Below are 23,709 nucleotides of genomic sequence, written 5' to 3' on the forward strand. Positions count from 1 at the left end.
TAATAAATAGATGTTAAGATTAAGAATAATATATTTTTATTCAATTCCTTAATATTAAATTCAATTAATTATATAATTTTTTATCAAAAGAAGGGAGTCGCTCTTTCTTTCTAGATAATGTTATAACTATAAATTTTTGCAAAAAATATTTTTGCACAAATTGAAGTGATGACATAAAATAATTAGTTGAATGAAAATATAAAATAATAAAAATAAATCATACAAGTCAAGCAATTGACATCTTAATTCAGCCATTCATGTGATGCCATATTTATTTGTATAAAAAAATTCATTGCATTACCGTTCTTAATATTATATACAATACAACCAAACTCACTGAAAAACCTTAATATTTTTATTTTTTTCATTAAAATTATTATTTAAAAAGATTTACTTTACACTATCAGATGTTGATTGTTACAACTTAAACTTTACTTTATAATCAGTCTCCTCCTCCAGTACTGTTTCGAACAACAACTTCGTTCGGTCACTGACTGTGGCCAAACCTTTCTACACGTGACCGTTAAACACAGTAATCGCCAAGTCCTTAAAACCTTGTTGAACGAGCTGCGTACCAGGAATATGCTTGAGTTATTGCAAGTCAAGGATGAAGCAGGAGACACTGTGCTACGTGTTGCTGTTTCTGTTGGGGTAAGAGAATTTTTCATATGTTTAGATTAATGAACACCCAGTTGATCAATCAGAGTGTTGAGATATTAGGTTTTTGGAGACAAATGCCCGGAGCAAGAACAACCTTACAGCTCGAGGTGTGTTTTCAGATACCTCTTAAAGCTCTTGTCCTTATCCAGCTGACTGCATGATGGAATTGCTTGAGGACACGCTTTATTCTAGAGAAGACGACCAAACATAATTCTGCACTCGAGGATTTTTAATTAGCATCAAAAGAAATGAAGAAATTTTGGCTTCAGCAATTGCAACAACTCCTCCTCCAGTGAAAGAACACACCATTGATCCCCTGGTGGGGTGTGCCCATTGCCGCTGCTGCATGAAGCATGATCATGTCTTGGTGAGATCAACTTGCAGTTGTCCATCTGGAACAATATAATAGATGTTGAAAAAAAAAGGCTTTTATTTGGGGAAAAAAATTGAAGCGAAAAATTAAGTTTGTATTTTTGAGACTTTGTTATACATTACGAAACCAAAAACTTACACATTTCGTGGAACTAGGCTCCTCTTATTATTATTATTATTATTATTATTCACAATTTCGCAGCTGACGACGTACCTTGTTATTATTGTATTATACTCATATTTCTTCTCTTTCAATTATTACGTAACACAATTTGTCCACGTATAATTAAATTTCAAAAGTTGGAAACTGAAGTTCCAAATAAGCAATTATTATTATGCGTGAAAGACATTTTTCTTCTTTTTCTTATACAATGTTTCAGTTTTATTTTAACTTTGTACATGATTCTTTCAAGTTATATTAATATGTTAATATTGTTAATGCAATCTAAGTACGGCATTTTAATCCTAAGAATTAACCTCATAAATAAATTAGAACCGAAAACTCTACAATAATTTTTCAAAATCAAAACCTAAAGTTTTGGGTTATAAAAACATAAGTACCGGATTCTTTCCAAATTAGAATTAGAAGTTCCAAATATTAAGTATTGTCACAAAACTTAGTTCTAGTTTTCGTTATAAACAATCTACAATTCTAGTTTTTGTAAGATTTCAAACATATGAACCTAGCTAAGTTTTATATATATGGGGTATAAACGAAAATTTTCTTCCTCAAATGTCCAATATTCCGACTACATTTCATGCTCATATTGAGCTATGGGTAAAAACAAAAAATCAAATATCCCTGTAGGAGGAATATATGGGCGGCGGAATTACAGAACTCAAGTCATCTCTATGCTGCTGCTATGTGAAGATAAGAAGTGCAATGCGAGTAGGATTCAATCGGTGGCTCCGAGCATTTGGAGGAATGCAATGAAGATGTTGACGATGTCCAAGTAGAGTTCGATTGCAGCCGTGATGTATTCATCATATGTGTAACGCTTGATCAAGTTGTTTGTGTCGTACACGATGTAGCCAGAGAATATGATGGCTCCCATGAGGCCGTATATCATATGTGCTACCTTTCCCACACGGAAAAAGAACTGTAAAATGAGAAATGTTAGTGCACTGATCGGAATATGATAATGGGGAAAGCATATTAGGCAGTGACTGAGTGAATGTCAAATGAGAGAGTGAGAAAGTTGAGACCATGAAGATGCCGAAAACGATCAGCACCAAGAGGGACGCACTCAAAAAGGGACCGAGAAAGCTGAAATCTTTGCCTCTTTTCACTGCCCAAAATGTGTATAGAGTGAGACCAGCAACAGCAGCCCCAGTCAGAATGAAAGCTTCCAATATGATCTTCCCTGTTGGAAATCCAAATAGCACAAGTTCGTGAATGCTGATGTGCAACCTCATGCATTATTAATATTACTATTACCCACAACAAATGAACACATTTTGAAAACACAGAGCCACAAAAGTCACAGCAACTGAGCAAAGGTTACATTCTAATATGTATGCAAAACAAATTACATCAATTTAATCTTCTCCCAAAGAGTATGACAGTCATAATGCAGTTATGGACAATTGATCCAAGACTCTTCAGCCGTGTTTGGGAGTGAGGTGCTATAACTTTTAAGCTGCAACTGCTGTGGAGTAAAAAACATAGTTGTGGAGTATAACTGAGGAAAAAAAATTTGCTGAACTGCTAAAACACAACTGCAAGGTATTACCAAACACATCACTCCCGACCACACACTTCATCACTCAAACAAAGACACCAATCATAAATACTTCAGCTACTGAATTCGGGATTCATTAGCGACCATTTGGTTAACGAAAAAGTAAAGGTAAATGCAAGTCCATAACAATTAAGCTTTAATAAAATTCCCAATATAAACCCACTTCATTATTTATCTCACAATGTGCATTAGATACTAGTTTAGGCTTCAGATACCAATTAAGCTTTTCACCTGGAACAACATAAGTATAAACAAGAAAAAGATCCATTCCAGGAACTCACATACGTTGATATTAAAGCAATAAACTAGCACGATCAAAGCAGAATTGAGATGTGTTATCAATCAATCAATAATCACTGTACCTTTAGAGAAGGCGCAAGCAACTCCCAGCGTGAAGGAAAGTAGTATTGTGAACAGCACGAGAAGGACAAAGTTCCATGGATGGCGCTTTCGATAAGCAAACAGTGGGCATATTACTACAAATGAAAAAAAACATATATCAATTTCCCAATAAGAAAAAAAAAAAAATCAGAAATTTAACTCACATTAGCCTGAGAAAGCACAACAACCCCAATAAATTCTCTCTAATTTTATTCCTCAGAAAGGGGCAAAAAGATCTCAAAACACAAAATGCCATCCATTTGCAAAGATTAGTATGTGGATTTATAAGCAACCATGCACCGTTTCTTTACAAGTTAGCTTTAAAGAATGAGTAAGGCCACAATTAGTATCAGAACAGGCAACTCATTGCAAAAAAACAGAGTAAATTGGAGAGGACTGTTTAGATAATTGATGATAATAACTCATATTCTTTCAGTAAGAATTCCCTATTATTATTTAAATTCAACTCTCGCAACTCTTTCTACAAATAAATGCGAGATTTTTTTTTTTTACAGAGGATTAATTTTTGTTTCGAGAATAGAGCACGACTGTTAATTCATTGTACTAAAACCCTAAAGAATATAATATAAAAAAGAAAAGAAAAATTAAATTCGTAATTAAATAATTAAAAATTAAAAAAAGAAAGAAAGAACGAGAGAGAAATAACATACGTAAGAGGGTAAGAATGAAGACGACGATAAGAAGGACGAGACCGGGCGTCCCGCTGGCCAAGAATTTGTGAATGGGCTTGACAAAAACGACGACGGAGGCAACGGCAATGGTGAGAAGAATCTGCATGGCGACAATGGCGTAAACTTTTCTTATAAAAGCCCATCGTATCTCGGGCGGCTCGATCATGCCCGGATACAGCTCCGTGGTCCCTCTTTCTACGTCACCTTTTGCCATTTTTTTTTACTCTTTTTTTTTTGGTTTCGATGAATGGGAAAAACAAACCAAACAAAATTTATTATTAACTTTGTTTTTTCCCCCCGAAGCTAGCGAGCAGCGTTGTTATAACGGGCATGTGGCATTTATTCGAATTTATAGAGATTTGATAAATAAAAGATCAAATAGGAGATTTTATTAAATAGGAATCTAAAAGATTCTTGCGAAGGCAATAGCTAGGAAGCCAGGTGATAGATTCACGCGATTGCACTCTTTTCGGTTATGAATCGGAAGGAAGAGAAGCAGCGAGAATGTTTTGCGCGCCAGATTCTCAGAAATGATCGAGTTAGTTAGTTATGAGCGACGTTCACTTGGGATAGAAGGCAACTGTATTTATTCGCTGCCTCATCCGAGATTAATTTACATGTAAGTAATCGATGACGTAGACTTTACTCGGTAGAGAAGGCGAAACGAAGGAAACGAAACGAATCTTAGGCGCGTGGACTCGTGGTAGGCAATTTAATTAAGCATTAAGAAAGTGAAAAAAATATTATACCGATTCAATGTTAGTCGGTATCACCATTTAATCGAATTAATTAATCTTGAGGAAGTTGTAGAATTGTACGATTTGTCGTAGGATTTCTTCTCTTTCGGTTTTTCCAAAGAATATCACCGTCACCCACCAAATATGATGTTCAAAGTATTTCCTATGGATTATATTTATAAGACATTAGAAGTAATATTTCGTGAGTTGTTCTTTATCACGTGATGCCAATCAAAATAAATATAATAAATTATTGTTAAGAGCGATTACTTTTTGTTTGCTTGTACATTTTATTAGAGAAATGAGAATGCTTACAAACTATTTAAAATTTTGGAGATCAGTAAGGTTGGCAATAGGATGGGATGAGATTTGTCAATCTCAGTTCTGTCTCGTATATGTAAATGTGATAAAAAAAATTTCTATTCTCGTTCTTTTTTTTTTTTCAGGGGATAAAAATTTCCCCCACTTCCATCCTGTCAAATATCTCATCCCATCTAATATCTTGAATAGTTTTAAATATAAATAAATAAATAAATTTTAATTTTTTAAGGATCATCATAATTCAATATAGTAAAAATCTTGAATAAAAATAAAGTAGGATAATCAAATACATAATAGTTTTATTTTGACTACATGTATATTCGAATATAATTTTATGCTAACAGTAATCAACTTCAGCTATGTTAAAATATCTAATAATTTAATAATAAAATAATAAACTGAACCATTATGGTTAGTAATGAGATGGGGTAGGATGAGATTTGCCAACCCTAGTATTGTCCTGTTTATACAAGTGAGATAAAAAAAAAGTCTCATTTTCGTCCTTTTATTTTTTTAAGACAAAAATATATTAACAAAATAAGATCCCACAGAATTCCATCCCAATAAAAAAAAATTACCATCCCTAAGAATCAGAATCACATTCTCATATTTTCTACCCACTGAGGTTGAGTTGGTTGTTGATGAATGGATGATCTTAATGAGCTGACATTATGGGCCCAAGATGCACAAATACAGATGGGCTTAGGCTAAACAGAGACAGTAGGGCTAACTAAAAAAAAGCCCATTAAAATTAAAAATGGGAAAATATCCTAACAGCATAGAATACCGAGAAAGAAAATGAAAACGCATCCCCCAAGTCGGACTTTAGTGAGGCTATAAGGGCCACACAACAACTTATCCCACAAGGCTATTACATGCAAGCTAAGTAGAAGAAACTTAAGTGAGAAGGAATATACGTCATCATGTCTTCATCTTCAACAAGGAGTTTAGCTACAAATGTTTTTGATACTGGGAATTATTCAACCAGTCTTCTAAGGGTGGAATCTGCTACTGTGGCATCATGCAACAGTACAAGCTCCACTCCACTTCCGCCACCCAAGCCACTTTTGATCGGCATGCCTTCTGATGATGCTGGAGGAGAATTCCCAGTACTGATTTTACTCCACGGTTACGTTCTCCTCAACTCTTTCTACTCTCAGCTTATCTTACATGTTGCTTCTCATGGCTTCATTGTAATCGCTCCTCAGGTAAGCTATCCTAATTAACCCTTTGTACGGGCATATGTTATGCAATTGTGTCATGTTTATAACTTTTGATCATAGTTACATGCATCTATATATGATTGGTGCTAATCTAACTTACATGATGGGGGTATAGTACTAATTGCTTATAGAGTGCAAACAGGGGATGCTCATTGGTTTGCATTTGAGAGGAATTTCTATTTTAGTAGCATAACAAATATATCTGAACCGAACTCTTTGAATGTTTGATTTTCATGCGAATTTATTTGTGTATTTGAGAGTTTAGGGCTATTAAAAATTTATGGATGTACTGGAGTTGTATAATTGTGATTAATACGCAAGTCTAAATTAATGTTCCTTTTTAACTCTGATGCTGATATTAGATAAGGTGATTGCCAGCACAGACACATTTCGTTGCTTGTAGAGAGTGAATGAAGTAGCTGGAAGGCTCCATTTTCTTGTCAAAATACTGTTCTGTATTTTTTTGTTTCTTTTTTCTTGGAGGTCCACACTGTCCTTGTCAATTTTTACATAATAAAAGAAGCAACTAAAGTGGAATTAGTCAGCTGTTCACATTCAAATGTCATAAAAAGAAACGGCAGTCAATTCACTCAATTCATTTTGCTGCTGACTTAGCCAATTAATTATGAGACCGACAAATAGAGAATGCAAAATAAACATGGCATAACCCATTTTAATTTCCTCTAATTATTAGTTTTAACTAATACATAGACTTGTAGTTGTTGTAACATAGTGTTTAGCTCTGTCCATTAACAAAGAAATTGAGCTCTGATGACGGGTTTTGGAAAGAAACAAACTGATATCCTCTAATTGAACTCTCTAGCTAGTTTTTGTTTTACATTTTTGGATTTGACCAGATTAGAGAAATGGGTAGAAAGAAAGAATTTAAAATTGAAAAGTGACACTATTTCGTGTTTGGCTCATGGAAATATTTTTCTTCTTTGCCTTCAATAGTTATACAATGTGGCTGGACCAGATGCAACTGCTGAGATTACGTCTGCAGCTGCAATCACAAATTGGTTATCTGAAGGACTCGGCCACTTCCTTCCACCACATGTTCGGCCAAATCTAAGCAAGCTAGCCCTTGCTGGTCATAGTCGAGGAGGCAAGGCTGCCTTTGCACTAGCTCTTAAGAAAGGGGCCACTACTTTAAAATATTCAGCATTAATTGGTGTAGACCCTGTTGATGGAATGGACAAAGGGAAACAAACTCCTCCACCGGTACTAACTTACATTCCTCATTCATTTGATCTTGGTATGCCGGTAATGGTTATAGGTTCAGGCTTAGGTGAAATTAAAAAAAACCCTCTGTTCCCTCCTTGTGCTCCGAAAGGAGTTAACCACAAAGACTTCTTCAACGAATGTCGGACACCGGCCTGTCATTTTGTGGTTAAGGATTATGGTCACCTTGATATGTTGGACGATGATACTAAGGGGATCAGGGGGAAAGCAACATACTGTCTGTGTAAGAATGGTAAGTCCAGGGAACCTATGAGGAGGTCCATTGGAGGAATTATTGTTGCTTTTATGAAAGCTTATCTGGATGGTGATATCACCGACTTAATGGCTATAAGAAAAGAGCAAGAAACTGCACCAGCAGAGTTCGAAACTGTTGAATTTCTTGAGTGAAATTTTAGTAGTTTGACAATCGTGGAGGATTTTGAAAATACGTGCTGGTTTTCAATGTAAGTGCTATTTACGGTAAAAGAAATAAATACCAAAGATAGGAGATCAGGAAGAAATAGTAGTATCGCACCTAAACAACTTCATTTTGCTCTATTGGATCTCATTACAGCATCAAATAGTGGAAAATTTCGCTTTCCAGATATTTTGATGTCAATATAATCTCTTTTAACATTTAGACTAGTGTTACAAGCCGGTGATAATGAAACAGAATGTGAAGAAATCCCACACCAAAACTGGTTGGTGTGAAGAGACCTGACAACAGAGCTTGTGTGCTAGGCGTAAGAGTAAGCTCGAGTCAAGTCGGTCTAATACGTCAAAAATAGTGTTGAGAACTTTCCATTGACCTAGCCTTTGCCGTATCCTTTCGGAAAAAAAGTGAAAGTACAGAAAAGAAAATCTCACAATAACCCCTTCAACGTACCTACTCTATTATAAATTAACACGAAGTAACTTTCTGAAACGATACTGATTCTTGACTTTGTCTTTTCTCCCTCTCTATTCCAACCAGTCCCAACTTTGCAAGACAAGTTTTAGACCTACCACACATTAGTTTGAAGTCGACCTTCAACCTTCAGAACCGAAACCAACGCGTTATAGAGCAGTGACACTCTTACCTAACGAACTAAATGTCTGTTTTTGATGCCATTAAGTACCCATATGTGTCTCGCAACCTTGTTCTTTCAGAAGTCTTCTCGGTTCCGTTCGTTGTTTATTATGGGTTCACAGCATAGTTGACAATTTTTATTTATTGGAGTGATATAGTCAACTGAGATTGGTACATTGACTTCAGGAACACTTCTGTTCTAGAAATATATGTCACTAGTTAATGTTTTCGTTTATTGTTTTTTTTTATATCATTATAAATTGCAATATGCCGTCATTATCCTTAAATTTAAGTTTTTAACAAGTAAAAATTGAGACAGGGGAATATATGCAAATCATGTTCATGTGCTCATAGATTCTTGTAACCTTCTGATTGATTGGATTGGCCATTCTCAGGGGAATTTCTCCATTGCTTGCCTTCATTATGAGATGTATTGTTGAGTTGTGTCTAACATTGGCTAGTAAAGGGGAGATACTTGAGTTTATAAGGTAGTTGGTCACTCCACCTAAAATTTTAGCTTTTTGGGTTGGATACCTAGAAATCTTATGTTAAGTCCCTCCAACAAGTGGTATCAGAGCTAGACCTAGTAGCCAGAATGTGGTGGTGGAACAACTCATGTGTGTCGGACGAAAGGACCAGAGTCTGGCAGTGGTTTCGTCTGAGGGGGGGATTGTTGAGTTGTGTCCCACATTGGCTAGTAAATGGGAGATATTTGGGTTTATAAGGTGGTAGGTCACTCCACCTAAAAGGTTAGCATTTTGGGTTGGGTACTTAGAAATCTTATGCTAAGTCCCCTTAACATGTATATTATTTTTAATCTTTATTCCATCAAAGTCTTCGTGTCTGCTGTATTAAGTTTTGGGAGCAATTTTCTAAAATTTCCTGCTTATTATTTTTTGATTTTCTTCTTCATCTGTTGCAAGCATGTATGCGAATGCCTTGCGGCCCAAATCTATAATATTTGACTTTGATTAAATTTCTTTCTTTCTCTCTCAAGTTGTGGCCTGCAAGTGGAATTAAACAAAAACAAAATTTACATCACAAATAAATTTCAATTTTAGCATGCTTGAATGGACCACAGAAACTGAGTCTCAGCCACTATTGAATAGCCCCACCTGCTCTGTGCGACCACTCACATTCGTGAAACCTGACTGCATTCAAGTGTTGTTACTACTAGTTAGGACAACAGGCCAGGGATGTGGCCTATTTCATTTCTGGGTTCAAGAAGCTCATGACCCCGAGATAATAACACTTAAGCTATAGCAGCTACCTCACTCTTGATTGATCTTATCTTGTTTCTCTTTGCTACTACAGCAAGTAAAGTTTATAAAAGCTCAACGTGGGTATTATTTGGCTCTCATTCATCAAGCGTACCCATGGCAATAGCATAATTTAATGTTTCTTGATATATTTAACAACCATTTGCTTTGTAGATTGTAGGAAAAATGTTCTGTCAATAATGATTATCCAATTATCTGTTGACCCAGTACTCTTTTTTTTAATTATTATTTTTTAATTTCTGTCTTTTGGGGTTTCTAACCACCCAGATTTCTTAGACGTTCATAATCTTATTAAGCCTTGCGGATGACCAACCATAAACTAAAACAACAGAGCAATTGCTTAACAGATTGATTAAAGTGGGGTGTCTGCAACTAGCAATGAGAGAAAACATATGGCTTCAACTTCATTTTCGAACCGCGAAAACATATCAGAAATGACAAAACAAAGATTTACTTCTGATACAAGGTATCCAATTTTTTATATATACAACCTTTCACATCTGAGGCCTTGGTTCCATACATGTGCCAAGTATTGCATCATTAGTTATTAAGCCTTCTTCATTGCCTGCCAGACAATATAACTTATTAAATGGTCCCATGCTCGAGCATCGACTAAACAACTTAATACCGCCAAAATTGTACTTACAAACCCGAGTATTTGTTGAGGCCACACACCGGTTTCCTTCCAAATTTCCACCAATAACTTGAAACCACAACCACACCATTTTTGTTACAAACAAACCAAGGATCATTCCTTCTAATTTCTTAATCAAGTCAGTCAAATTGAAAGTTAAAATCCATCTGTACTCCACTAATATAACGTCAATGTTTTTAATCTTTTTAATATTCATAATATTTTACACTTTTGATCAACGATTACAAGTTGTCAATATGTTATATATACCCCTCGTATAAAACGTGATAGCCATCTTCTTATCAACAAAAGTCATAAGATGGCAAGTCTTTCTTCAAAATGATGATGAAGAGCCCTTCTCTGAATCTAGCTCTTTGGGGCATGCTTTGTGTCATTTTCCTTTGCTCTGAACCCTCTCAAAGTATAGACATTGATATTGGATTGACCATACCAAATCCAAGGCTCTCGAAAGCTTACACAGCCCTTCAAGCTTGGAAATATGCCATCACCTCTGACCCTAATGGCTTCACGTCAAATTGGTATGGCCCTGATGTGTGCAACTACACAGGCGTATACTGTGCACCAGCCCCAGATGATCCTCACTCCTTAACAGTCGCAGGTATAGACCTCAACCACGCCAACATAGCCGGTACCTTGCCGGAAGAGCTGGGCCTCCTCGAAGACCTTGCCCTCTTCCACTTAAACTCTAACCGATTTTGTGGCACAATACCTGATAGCTTCCGAAATATGCGACTTCTTTTCGAGCTTGATGTTAGTACCAACCAATTCAGTGGTTGTTTCCCTTCTGTTGTCCTTTGTTTGCCTTCACTCAAGTTTCTTGACATCAGATTCAATCAATTTGAAGGTGATATCCCCTCAGCTGTTTTTGATCTAAAACTTGATGCGTTGTTTATTAACAACAACAAGTTTAGCTCATCTTTACCGAAAAACATCGGTAACTCTCCTGTTTCTGTGCTTGTCCTTGCAAATAATAACTTGAACAGTTGCATACCTTCAAGTTTGACAAAAATGGCAGGAACCCTCAATGAGATCATTCTCTTGAATACGGGATTAACGGGGTGTTTTCCGCAAGATATAGGGTTGTTAAATCAAGTGACGGTATTTGATGTTGGCTTTAACAACTTGGTTGGTCCGTTACCGGAGTCTATGGGGAACATGAAGAGCTTGGAGCAGCTAAACGTCGCTCACAATAAGCTATCTGGTGCAATACCAGAAAGTATATGCCGTTTGCCGAAGCTGGAGAATTTCACCTACTCCTATAATTTCTTCTGTAGTGAACCGTTAACTTGCCTTAATTTGAAAGATAAAGATGATAGGCAGAATTGCATTCCTAATAGGCCATTGCAGCGATCAGCTAAGGAATGCAAGTCATTCTATGCACATCCTGTTGACTGTGGTGCCTTCGGTTGCTCACCAAGAAGCCCGCCACCGCCACCGCCTCCGCCTCCACCGCCACCACCTTCTCCTCCACCACCCTCGCCCCCGCCCCCTTACCAACCGTGGCATTCAAAGCATCCAAAGCACCCAAAGCATAATTGGGGAGCATTCCCGCCAGGCCATTTTCATCATCCGTGACCCCAGCAGTACAAACATAGGATAAAGAGGGAATAATAAAAATTCTTCTTTTGCAATATTCATGTATTTATCTTCTTGTTTGAATAATAGAAGGGGAGTAGTTTTTTTTCATTTTTGTTCCTTTTCTTTTCTATTTTTAATTTGCTTCTTTATACCAAAGATTGACAGTGTCCAATCTTGTTCTGTGGCACAATACTCATGTATTTACCAAAGATTGAAAATGCCCAATCCTGTTCCGTATGTAAATTTGACGGATGGAAATTAATGTTGCCGCTAGGTTATCATAAATGTTTCTAAATTATTAAGTTGAGTTATGATAAATTATTTTTTATTATTTAAAAAAGAAAAACCTTTGCTAGTAAAAAGAAAAATCAAGTGAAAAGTAAGACTAGTCAAGTGAAAACAATAATAATGCATCATCATTCATAAACGTTTTAGAACTTCAAGGAAGAGCAACAAGAGTCAAGATGGGCGGATATTGTTTAAATTAGTCAAGATGGGCCAATAGTGTTTAAATTAGTTTCGATTTTGTTTGTGCGGAGGCATGAGTTGCAGTTGCAGATGGGTATTATTATTATTATCATCTTAAGACTCCTACCAATTTTTTTTTTTCTTTGGAAACAATTGGGGGATATCTTCGATAATTTTTTAGTAGGGTGGAGATTAAAATGGGCCAATATCCAATTATTTTTATTTTAAAAAATATGATAATTTTGCCACTACTTAATCTTTTCGTCAAAAATTAAACACAATTTCTTTGATAAAACTGAATAACTACAGCAGCATAATTTCCTTGATTTTGTTTGCCCTCTAGTTTGTTTGTTGTGGATTTTTGTGGACAGATTGTTACGCCTCTAATAGGCCAAGATCGAGTCATCTCACACGAAGCACGCAAATATTCATTCTAGTTAATCCCTGCATTAGGATTTCTAATATGGTCTTCTCTTTCGATTGGGTTATGTATTGCTAATTAGGAATATATATTCTTTTCTATTTTAAATTGGTTGAATTGTGTTGCTTAATTTTAGGGCTTGGCCTATAATAGGATTTTATTTGTAAATTAAGAGTTTTTTTAATTATGAGTACTGATGGATTATCAAACAAAGAATCTTGGTTTCCCCACTTTTTTATTCCTTTATCTAAGTGATAGTCAATCATAAATCATAATGATTCTTCATCTGTGGTGGTAGTCGATAGTCAATCATAAATCATAATGATTCTTGATCAAAGTGGATGATCAGTAGAGTCTTTTACTAGATTTTCTACAAAAAGTTTGTCAATCAGTTCAGTCGTGTTATCACAACGCCTGTCTTTACAGCCCACCATGCGGTTCTGCCCAATTCCTAGCCTACTTTATTGAATATCTTAAGGTTTTAGCTAAGCCCTTGCGCCCTTAATAAACCGGAAGAAAAGCAGAAATATAATTAGTTAATTATTATGAATGACTGCAGTGTAAAAAGCTCATGCTAACATTTGATTTGTACATAAAATAATATTCAAACATTTGAATTCCCGAAACTTTAGTGCGCTCAAATTATTAATAATATTTTCACAAATTGATATCAAATTACTCGTATTAGTTACATTGAAAGAATGGAATCAGTATTTATTTAATTAATCAATCATTCTTCACCAACAAACTAAAAATAACACCGACAAATTCCAAACTAGAAGAAGTGGGTTTATTTTGAATTCGAAGATGATGCAAGGTAGGCAAGCGCATCGGTCAATATCTTGTGTTGCTCTTGTTCGGGGGATATATAACGACGAGACCAACAGTATTAAACAAGGACTTGCTTGCTGCGTTATGTTGTCCAGGAGCAGAAGCCTTTTGCCCGTTGCCCGTTGCCCGTTGCCAAGGAGGTCCTTTGCCGGGAATCATGGCACGAGCAGGAATCCTCTACTTAGTACCTAAGATAGTTCCCACTGAACTTGAGCTCGGCAGGCTCAGCCTTCGGAAGTTATCAGAGTGTTCACCACTCTCCAAAAATCTAGGCACGGGGCCCACTCAGCCACGATCGCCACTCTTCGAAAACCAGGCACGAGGCCCACTCAACCGCAACTACAAAGTTCAAGCATCCATGATTGAGAATCATGCTAAGGTGGAGAACGTGAACGGGAGAAGCTGAATTCTGATGAGGGCTATAAAGGGGGTGATCAAAGAAGGTAAAAAGGTTTGACAAAAAACACTAAAAAAATATAATAAAAGAATTTCCAGAGGACATTCTAAGAGAAAACCTCAATAAAATTTATAAGGATTTCATTATTTTAGAAATCAGAATAAAGCCAAGAAATTATTGGCAAAGTTTTTGGAATTGGCAAAGTTTTTCCAAAAGTAAACCCTGATTTCTGACTTGAGCGTCGGATGGTTTACGCTTACGCCGGGAAAATCCCAGCGTACTCTGACCAGTTTTTGCGTGCGTATGAGTCTGCAGGAAAAAAGCAGCAAGTGTCATAGTCCTGCTCGTCTAGAAGGGATAGTGTTGATGCTGAAATTTGCTCGCCTCTTGACCGACCAGATTCTTTCACCAACGTTTGTGTTATCTACTGTTGCTCGTTCACTGGGATTGGAATCGTCCTCCTTTCTCTCAATAGACCTGCACTCACTAAAAATGGATCAGAGACGCCGGTGGTTTTGCCGGCGTAAACCCTCCGATGCCTAAGTTAACACAAGGTGTTTACGGGAAAACAATGTAATTTGGATTCCAGGAGTTTATTAAAAATTTGTAAGGAAATGGCCTAGTTGCAATTTGGCAGCGTTTTCCCTCTCACTTTTTTCTATCCCCTTTCTTCACCGATTTCTTCTTCTTTTATAGCCGCTGTCCCTACGTTTCCGTTTGCCATTCATCCCACATTTTCTGGGTAGTGGCAGCCCCTCATGGAATTTTAACTGCTACATTGTGGGCAAACGTGGGATCTCGCATCTCCCACAACGGTTCTGGGAAAAGCGCAACTACCGCGATTTTGTGGGATCGTATTTCCGCTTTTTTGGGGGACGGGTACCGGCTCGGTATATGACTCTGGTCAGTATTCGTCTCTGATCAGCTCATGTTACCCCCTGTTCTGCTCGTACCATTTGGCTGAGGTGATTCATGCCGGGGTGGAAATAGTAGCATGGCCGACATGGTGCTTTTATTTGCTTAACACCAGTCCCCCAGTTTCTGGTCTTGTGAGTGAAATGAGTCAAGAGTAGAAACTGATAGTCAAATCTTACCAATCCGGGGGCTTCTCCTCTGGTCTTCCGTCTACCGGGATGGACTTGAGGTATCATTTTTCTTCAGGGGAGATTTTGACCTGAGCATGGGCCTAAATGAGTATGTCCATTGCGTATCTGGGCTTGCATCTAGCCTGGCCTCTTATAACGATTGGTGACGTGGCATCTCCCGACTCTTCGTATTTGAAATTTGAAACGACGGGCTATCTGTCCTTGATGTACGGTGAGTGAGCTGGCGTCTCTATCACTTAAATGCTTTCATTTCCCCCTTTTTATTTCAAATCCCTAGACTTATATCTTCATCGCTTTGTTATTCATCTCTTCATCGTTAACTAACTCCCTCTCTGAACTTTGCTTACACTTCTCGTGTCTGGAGTATCCACTCGCTGGATTTTTTCTCTATCACGGTCGCGCTATCAGTGCCAGTTCAATTCAGGTATTGCCTTTAACTTCTCCTCTGGTTGTTGTTGATTGGGTTCTGTGTTGCCCTTTTTGTGTCCATATACTCGAGTTTTCTTTGTTTTCTTTTGAGGTTCCGATATGTCAAACCGAAAAAGAAAATTAATTGTTGATGAGGATGATGAAGAATCAGGGGATTCAGGCCTCAACGTGTCAATACCCACCGATTTCTTAGGTCCCTCCAGTAATGTAGGTCATTCCCATGGCAGGGATACCCTTGAGTACCCACGCCCCTTGGTTGTCTCTTCCTCTCCCGAACTAGAGCTTGTAGGGAATAGAGGTGGACCTGCGTCGGGATCTGGTGAGAACCACAGCTCTGGTGGGGTTGGGATCCCTGAAGGAGTTGGCGATGGTGAGGGGAGCAGTTCCGGACCGAGCGGTCCTGCTAAGAAAAGGAATCTTGGCCATAGGGTGGAGGCTGATTCCTACCCTATTGATTACATAGCTTGTGCCACCACCTAAACTGACTTATTCAAGCTTAGGAACCTCTACGACATTCCTGAGGAGGTTCTCCTTGTAGTTCCTGGGAAGGGTGACGTTCTTAGTCGGCCTCCACAGGGGTATGTGACAATGCACCTAGAGAGTTTCAAACTAGGAGCTCGACTGCCCCTTCAGCGTTATTTTGCCAAAATATTGGGGGGTATGCACCTGACCCCAAGTCAGCTACACCCGAACGGGTGGAGGGTTCTCTCGGCAATGTTTGTGTTGTGGGAGAGGTGCGGGTCGGAGGAGCCTTCCCTTGTTGAAGCAAAACATCTGTATCAGCTGCGGAGCAGCCCAAGGGAGGTGGGCTGGTATTACTTCATGTCCAGTTCCGCAAAGAGAAAGCCAATCACTGGTTTCCCCTCCTCGTGCAAAAATTGGAAGAACAAATTCTTCTTTGCTGGGGGAAAGTGGTGTTCAGCACTCCGTTCGTTGGGTGATGATATTTACCTTCCAACGCAGTTTGTCACCCCAGGTCGTTCATTTTTTGCCTATATTCTTTCTCAAACTGTCACTTATCGAGTTCTTTAACCTCTTTTGCTATTTCAGAGTTGTGGGGTTTGATCGGGGGGCTTGAAGATCGACCTTTGCTTCAGGTGGAAACTGCTCTGTTGAACGCGTCTACCTGCCAAGACCTTCTATCGCCAACAAACCTGGTCGGTTCGGGCCTAGTAGACATAGCCGCTGGAATGGATAACAAGATCCTCAGCGCGATGAGCAGGAAGCGTGGTCGGGCTCCGAGTAGCTCCAGCAACCTTCCCCCTCCTCCAAAGAAACCCAGTGTCGGTCCTTCTAAGGCGCCTGTTCCTGCTCTGTCCCCTCCTCCACCTCGTAAGAGTGGTGGGGAGAAAACCTACGACAAGAGTCCTGAGGTCAGCTTGCAGTCTGGGGACCGATCTTCTCCTCTTCCATCTCGGGATCAAGGTGACTACCTGAGCCCATATCAGAAGGATTATAAAAAATCGGTTGGGCCCAAGATGGTGAAGGACATCGAGAGCATGAGCCTCTCCGAGTTAGCTGCTTCTGTTCAGAGAGTCTCCTTCAGGTTGTCCACAATGGTCTCGTGCTACAAGACCGGGTCCGCGCGTCATGAGAAGAAGCTTCAAGCTGACAATCAGGAGTTGAAAAAGAAAGCTGAATCTGCTGACCGCTCCAAGGAGAAACTAGCCGAGCTGAACAAGCAGATTACAGAGCTGGAGGAGAAAGTTGCAGTTGCTGAGTCTACTGCCTCCAGGTTTGAGGGTGAGTTGGATGGCCTGAAGTCGGACCTTCAGGTAACTCAAAGTGAAAGAGATACTTTGAGGACCACCCTTGAGGGAAAAATCAAATCCCTGAATGAGCAGCTGGCTGAGGAGAAAGGCAAATCCGCTGATGTGGACGATCGGTTTGATGCCGAGTATGACTCGGGGGTTGCTTTCTCCTATAAGTGTATCATGTCTGTGCTTTAGGGAGAATATCCCGAGCTGGACATGAGCAAGTTGGAGGCTGGAGTGCAGTGGTATATGGCAGAGGTCGACCAGGCGGACAAGGAGCAGGGTGAGCAGGATCAGGTGGAGGCTCCTTTGGATGGGGTGCAAGAGGGGGAAGCTAGGGGACGTCCTTTCGAAGTGGGTCAAGGGTCCATGCCTCCTCCTCCCGGCATTGCTGATCTCCCACCTCCTGATGTTGCTGATCCCTTGCTTTCCGAGCTCGCTGATCCTTCAGCTGCTGGAGCCGTTGACTCTGCTAAGCTTTGAGCCTATTTTTGTATAAACTCTAGATTTGCATTTGTTTTGTAAACAATTGAACATTTATAAATTTTTAGATGCTCTTTATTTGCTTTCTTGTCCGGTTTTTGCTCATAGATTGTTTCTGAAAAATAATTGGACAACTTATCTGATTTTGCCTGCTGGTTCCTTAGTGGACTGAGCAGGAGTAGGCATTTACTTGCCTTAGTAAAATTTCCATAAAACTGGTTGCTTGTCTTCATTGACCGAGCCGAACTAGACACTTACTTGCCTTAATAGGATTTTTTGTAGAATTAGCTGCTGGTCTTTCGTTGACCGAGCAGAAGTAGACACTTACTTGCCTTGGTAGAATCTTCGTAAATTTAGCTGCTGATCTTTCATTGACCGAGCAGAAGTAGGCACTTACTTGCCTTAGTAAGATTTTTTGTAGAATTAGCTGCTGGTCTTTCGTTGACCGAGCAGAAGTAGGCACTTACTTGCCTTGGTAGAATCTTCGTAAATTTAGCTGCTGATCTTTCGTTGACCGAGCAGAAGTAGGCACTTACTTGCCTTAGTAAGATTTTTTATAGAATTAGCTGCTGGTCTTTCGTTGACCGAGCAGAAGTAGGCACTTACTTGCCTTAGTAAGATTTTTTTGTAGAATTAGTTGCTGATCTTTCATTGACCGAGCAGAAGTAGGCACTTACTTGCCTTAGTAGAATCTTCGTAGATTTAGCTGCTGGTCTTTCGTTGACCGAGCAGAAGTAGGCACTTACTTGCCTTAGTAAGATTTTTGTGGGCTTATTAGCCGGGAGATTCCATACTGAATTCATCTTTATTGAAATTTGAATGCGTTACAAAAATACAAAATATATGCATGTGCACCAAGCCACCATGCATTTGACAAATATAACTTATCAAATTGAAGATTTAGTAGAGTATTTTGCTTACTGGAAATACTTCTTTAAGTGTTCGGCGTTCCACGACCTCTTCACGTCTCGCCCATCTGGGTATGCTAACTCATAAGCTCCTGGTCCCGTGGCTCGTATTACTCTATACGGGCCTTCCCATTTTGGGCCAAGAGCACCATGGTTGGGATCCCTAGTATTTTGATTCACCTTCCTAAGTACCCAATCTCCTGCTCAGAACTGCCTCACGCGTACATTCTTGTTGTAATAACGCGTGACCCTTTGCTGATACTGGGCCACTTTCTGTGAGGCCCCTTCCCTTTTCTCCTCAAGTAGGTCCAGGTTTAGGCAGATCTACTCGTCATTTTCTTCCTCAGCGAAATATTCCGTTCGATGTGTCCCCACTCTAATCTCTGCTGGGACTACTGCCTCATGACCAAAAGCTAAAGCGAACGGGGTTTTCCCTGTAGCAGTTTTGTGAGTTGTCCGGTAAGCCCACAATACCCCTGGTAGCTCGTCAACCCAAGCTCCCTTCTTCTCTCCCAATCTGGTTTTCAAGAGCTTCTTTATCACTTTGTTGGCTGTTTCCACTTGTCCGTTTGCCTGGAGGTGTGCGGGGGTGCAGAACTTCAGGTCCACCCCCAAATTTCCGCAAAACTCTCTGAAGTTGCTGTTGTCAAATTGTCTCCCATTGTCTATAATGATGGCATAGGGGATCCCATATCGGCAGATGATGTTCTTCCAAATAAAATCTGTTGTCTTTCTCTCCGTGATTTGGCTAAGGACTCCCACTTCTACCCACTTGGTGAAGTAATCTATTGCTACAATTGCATGTGTCGCCGCTCCTCGGCCTTTCGGTAACGGACCAATCAAGTCGATTCCCCATTGGGCAAAAGGCCATGGGGATGTCATTGTGGTCAGCTTTTCTGGGGGTTGTACAGGAACCTCAGAGAAGCTTTGGCATGTTTTACAGTTTTTTGCCATCTTTTTTGCATCCTGGTGCATGGTCGGCCAGAAGTATCCTTGCCGGAGTGCCTTGAAGGCTAAAGTTCTTGCTCCCGAGTGATTGCCGCAAATTCCTTCATGAATTTCCCTTAGTACATAATCTGCCTCCTCATCATCCACACATCGCAAAAGGGGCAAGGTGAACCCTCGGCGGTACAACACTTCATCTAGTAGCGTGTACCTCGCTGCTCGGCATTTTAACTTTCTTGCTTGCCTTTTATCCTCAGGTAAAACTCCGTCGCGGACATACGCGCGAATCGGGTCCATCCAGGATTCTCCAGTGCTTACTCTCATCACCTCCACTTCCTCCCCTATGCTCGGCGAGGTCCTTACCTCTAAGGAAACCGACTTAGGTAATTTCGGGTCTGCAATTGCAGCCATCCTAGCCAACATGTTCGCTCGGTAATTCTTATTCCGGGATATTTGCTTTACCTCCACCTCTTGAAAAAGCCCGACCATCTGCTTCGCCTTCTTCAAATAAAGGCCCATCTTCTCTCCCCTTGTCTGGAATTGATCATTGAGCTGATTACATACCAATTGGGAATCTGCTTGAATTTCTACCCTCTCTGTTTTTAAGGCGTGTGCGAGTCCGAGCCCGGTGATAAAGGCTTCATATTCAGCTTGGTTGTTTGTGAGCTGAAATTCGAACTTCACTGCATACGTTATTTCGGATCCTTCTGGGCTCCGTATTACAACTCCTGCTCCGGATCCTTGCTCACTACATGATCCGTCAACCATTACTAACCATACCCCTTCTGTTTTCTCCTGCTCTAACTGTTGCTCCTCCCGATCTCTTCCCCCTGGCTCAGCTCGGTCTACCATAAATTCTACCAGGGCTTGGGCCTTGATTACTCCTCGGGGCCTGTAGGTCAGGTCAAATTCACTCAGCTCCACTGACCATTTTATCAACCGACCAGACGCATCTGGTTTTTGAAGCACTTGCCGAAGGGGCTGGTCAGTCATCACAACGATCTGGTGGGCTTGGAAATAGGGTCGGAGTTTGCGTGCTGCCGTTATCAGAGCCAGCGCCCACTTCTCCATTAGTGGATATCTGGTTTCTGCGTCCACCAGGGCCTTGCTCGTGTAGTATACCGGGTGTTGCTTCCTTTCTTCTTCCCTAACTAAGACCGAGCTGGTAGCCCGCTTGGAGATTGCCAAGTACAAAAGCAGCTGGTCACCCTCTCTCGGAGTTGACAGTAATGGTGCACGGGCCAGATATTCCTTCAGCTGCCCAAATGCTTCCTCCCACTCTGATGTCCATTCCATCTTTCTTCATTTCTTTATGACTTGGAAGAAATGGTGGCATTTATCTGTGGCCCGCGAGATGAATCGGTTCAATGCTGCCAACTTCCTTGTAAGGCTCTGCACCTCTTTAACTGTCCGCGGAGATCTCATATCTGTAACCGCTCGTATTTTTTCAGTAATTCAAAGGTCTCTTCTAAATGCTTCACATGATCCCTCGGCTCTTTGGACTTTGTAATCATATCATCCACATATACCTCCATAGTGTGCCCAATCAACGGCTTGAAGATCTTGTTTACCAACCTTTGATATGTGGCTCCTGTATTTTTTAGGCCGAAAGGCATTACCCTGTAGCAAAACAAACCCATGTTAGTTATAAAGGCAGTGCTTTCCTCATCCTGCTCGTCCATGGGTATCTGGTTGTACCCAGAAAAGGCATCCATGAAACTCAGCAGACTGTGACTTGCTGTTGAGTCCACCAGCTGATCCATTTTGGGTAGGGAAAAGCTATCCTTTGGGCATGCCTTATTGAGGTCCGTGAAGTCCACACACATTCTCCACTTCCCGTTGGCCTTTTTTACCAAGACTACATTTGAAATCCATTCTGGGTACTTGGCTTCCCTTATAAATCCTGCTTTCAACAGCTTCTCCACCTCGGCGTTTATTACCTCGTACCTTTCCTGGTTGAAGCATCTCCTCTTCTGTCTCATCGGCCTTGCCCCCTTCTTGATTGCCAACTTGTGGCAAGCTACCCCGCGATCAATTCCGGGCATATCTTCATGAGACCAGGCGAATATATCCGCATGAGACTGTAGGCAATTTATCAGTTCGCCTTTTACTGCCCCAACCAATCCTGACCCGATCTTCACTACTCTGCTCGGGTTGCTTTTGCTTACCGCAACTTCCTCCAGTTTCTCAACAGGCTCTTGGCGGCCCTTTTTAGAGTCTCCTTGATTATCTAGAGAGGTAACCTGCAGTGTCTCCTTGGCCGCTGTAGCATAACAACTCCTTGCCATTCTCTGGTCGCCTTTTACTACGCCAACCACCCCATTTACTCTGTATTTCAGTGCCAAGTAATGCGTGGATACAACGCATTGGCTTATCCTCATGAATGGTCTCCCCAGTATCATCTGGTAAGGGCTTCTTTCCTCTACCACGACAAAATCCAGCATCATTGTTCTTTCAAATGGCTTTGCCCCCATAGTAATTGGGAGTTCGATGATCCCCATGGGAGTTAACCGTCCCCCTCCAAATCCCTTTAAAGATGTATTTGTCCACTCCAATTTCAAGTCTGCGATCCCCATATCATCTAGAGCCGACTTAAACAGGATGTCAACCGAGCTACCTGTGTCTACTAGTATTCGTCGCAATTTTGTACCGGCCACCATTGCCTTGATCACCAATGCATCCTCATGCGGATATAAGATACCCTCTTCATCGTCATCTGTCCACATAATGGGAACTTGCCGCACTTTTTCCTTTTTTGTTGCCGGCAAATTGAGAATCACTTCTTTGCTAGTCAGGGCATATCTCCCATAGTTCTTCCGTGCCCTGTTCGAATCCCCGGCCAATGTTGGCCCTCCTGCTATTACACGGATGGTCGGCTGTTCACGTTCCAAATCCCTCTCAACCCCTTCATCCTGTGTATATTGTGATTCCATGACAGGGAACATTCCATCTACATACTCGTCCAAGTATCGGTTCCTCACCAAATCCTCCACCCGAATCTTCAGGTCCCGACATTGGCTGATAATGTGACCGTGAGTGTCGTGGAACTTGCAGAATCTGCTCTTATCCCGTCGGTGAGTCGGTTTTGTTATTGGGGCTGGAGGGTGCAGCAAGCCTTGTCCCTCGATCCTCTCATAAAATTCCTCCATGGAGATCTTTAACGGAGTGTACTGTCTATACGCCAAGCTCTGGTCTATCAGCTGAACTGCTCGGTTATCATGAATGTCACCTCGGGCTGGCACAATCGCTAACTGATCTGGTCGACTAGCCCTGGAATTGGTTGCATGTGATGCTCTGGGAGTGTTGTGATAGGGGTGGGCAGCCATCTGCCGGAATTCTCGTTGCCGATCCGGGAATGGGGGACGCGGAGGTTGAGCCCGGTTGTGCTGGAACTGCTGTGATCTCGGAGCCATGGGGTAAGGGCGGGACTGAGCCGATATTCCGCCCATCACTGAAGATTCTCCAGCTCGTTTTCCAGACCCGCTCCCTGTCAGGGCTCTCCGTTCCTTTCGCCTCAGCTCGTCCAGCTGTTCACTTTTTATTCTTGCCAATTTCTCCTCTTCGATTTCTATATCTCGCCTCGCCTGCTCATACCCCGAAGAGTAATTCTGTACAAGGGGGCTTCTTAAGTTATACCACAGCCGACCGATTCTTACACCTTCTTTTAATCCCCTCAATGCCTGCGGGTCATTTCGCCCAGAGTATTTGAGGTCGGGGAAGCGGAAATCTCTTGGGATTATGGTCCTCATGATCTCAGTTGATAACGGAGATTCTTCATCTAGCATTATCCTCCAGCTCATGAGCTTTCTCTTGCCCTGTATCTCCTTTATCACCTGCGCCAATCTGCGCACCTCCCCCTCCAATTCTAAGGCACGGTCAGGATCACGTGCAACTATATGGTCTCGTTCCAGCTCGGCATTGTGTAACCGCTGTCTGAGCTCTCCTTCGTCAACACTGGCACCTCGGCCATTGACTTTCAGGACCCGTCCGGGGCGAGGTTGGTCCCTCCCTTCATCCACGCGTTCTCCCGGGACTC

The 23,709-nt window shown here is 40.9% G+C and overlaps 4 protein-coding genes across 4 annotated transcripts; 2 read left to right on the forward strand and 2 right to left on the reverse strand.

Moving 5' to 3' along the window:
- Positions 1-1,710: 1,710 nt before the first annotated feature.
- LOC102620765 (protein LIFEGUARD 4-like) lies at positions 1,711-4,420 on the reverse strand. Its single transcript, XM_006489381.4, has 4 exons — positions 3,827-4,420; positions 3,137-3,250; positions 2,239-2,396; positions 1,711-2,132 (listed from the first exon to the last, which is right to left on the reverse strand). The coding sequence occupies exons 1-4, from the start codon at positions 4,059-4,061 to the stop codon at positions 1,929-1,931; spliced, it is 711 nt and encodes a 236-aa protein (XP_006489444.2). The 5' UTR covers positions 4,062-4,420; the 3' UTR covers positions 1,711-1,928.
- Positions 4,421-5,678: 1,258 nt separating this feature from the next.
- LOC102620504 (chlorophyllase-2) lies at positions 5,679-8,653 on the forward strand. The gene is made up of 2 exons (XM_006489380.4): positions 5,679-6,113; positions 7,083-8,653. Exons 1-2 carry the CDS (start codon positions 5,829-5,831, stop codon positions 7,755-7,757), a joined length of 960 nt encoding a protein of 319 aa, XP_006489443.2. The 5' UTR covers positions 5,679-5,828; the 3' UTR covers positions 7,758-8,653.
- On the forward strand, positions 5,966-12,174 carry LOC102614680 (leucine-rich repeat extensin-like protein 6). Its single transcript, XM_006489532.3, has 2 exons — positions 5,966-6,113; positions 9,416-12,174. Exon 2 carries the CDS (start codon positions 10,672-10,674, stop codon positions 11,926-11,928), a length of 1,257 nt encoding a protein of 418 aa, XP_006489595.2. The 5' UTR covers positions 5,966-6,113; positions 9,416-10,671; the 3' UTR covers positions 11,929-12,174.
- Positions 12,175-19,052: 6,878 nt separating this feature from the next.
- On the reverse strand, positions 19,053-20,969 carry LOC127903718 (uncharacterized). Its single transcript, XM_052444322.1, has one exon. The coding sequence runs from the start codon at positions 20,967-20,969 to the stop codon at positions 19,053-19,055; it is 1,917 nt and encodes a 638-aa protein (XP_052300282.1).
- Between the last annotated feature and the right edge of the window lie 2,740 nt (positions 20,970-23,709).

Source organism: Citrus sinensis, chromosome 1 (assembly GCF_022201045.2).
Source record: "Citrus sinensis cultivar Valencia sweet orange chromosome 1, DVS_A1.0, whole genome shotgun sequence".
NCBI lineage: Eukaryota > Viridiplantae > Streptophyta > Magnoliopsida > Sapindales > Rutaceae > Citrus > Citrus sinensis.

What these genes read in the sequence shown, in the direction of transcription:
- LOC102620504 (XM_006489380.4), top strand. Translation starts at nt 5,829, where the DNA reads ATGTCTTCATCTTCAACAAGGAGTTTAGCTACAAATGTTTTTGATACT. An exon ending in TCATTGTAATCGCTCCTCAG is followed by an intron (nt 6,114 to 7,082) that starts GTAAGCTATCCT and finishes TGCCTTCAATAG; the next exon opens with TTATACAATGTGGCTGGACC.
- LOC127903718 (XM_052444322.1), bottom strand. Translation starts at nt 20,969, where the DNA reads ATGGAATGGACATCAGAGTGGGAGGAAGCATTTGGGCAGCTGAAGGAA.
- LOC102614680 (XM_006489532.3), top strand. Translation starts at nt 10,672, where the DNA reads ATGATGATGAAGAGCCCTTCTCTGAATCTAGCTCTTTGGGGCATGCTT.
- LOC102620765 (XM_006489381.4), bottom strand. Translation starts at nt 4,061, where the DNA reads ATGGCAAAAGGTGACGTAGAAAGAGGGACCACGGAGCTGTATCCGGGC. An exon ending in CTTCATTCTTACCCTCTTAC is followed by an intron (nt 3,251 to 3,826) that starts GTATGTTATTTC and finishes TTTCATTTGTAG; the next exon opens with TAATATGCCCACTGTTTGCT. An exon ending in TGCTTGCGCCTTCTCTAAAG is followed by an intron (nt 2,397 to 3,136) that starts GTACAGTGATTA and finishes GATTTCCAACAG; the next exon opens with GGAAGATCATATTGGAAGCT.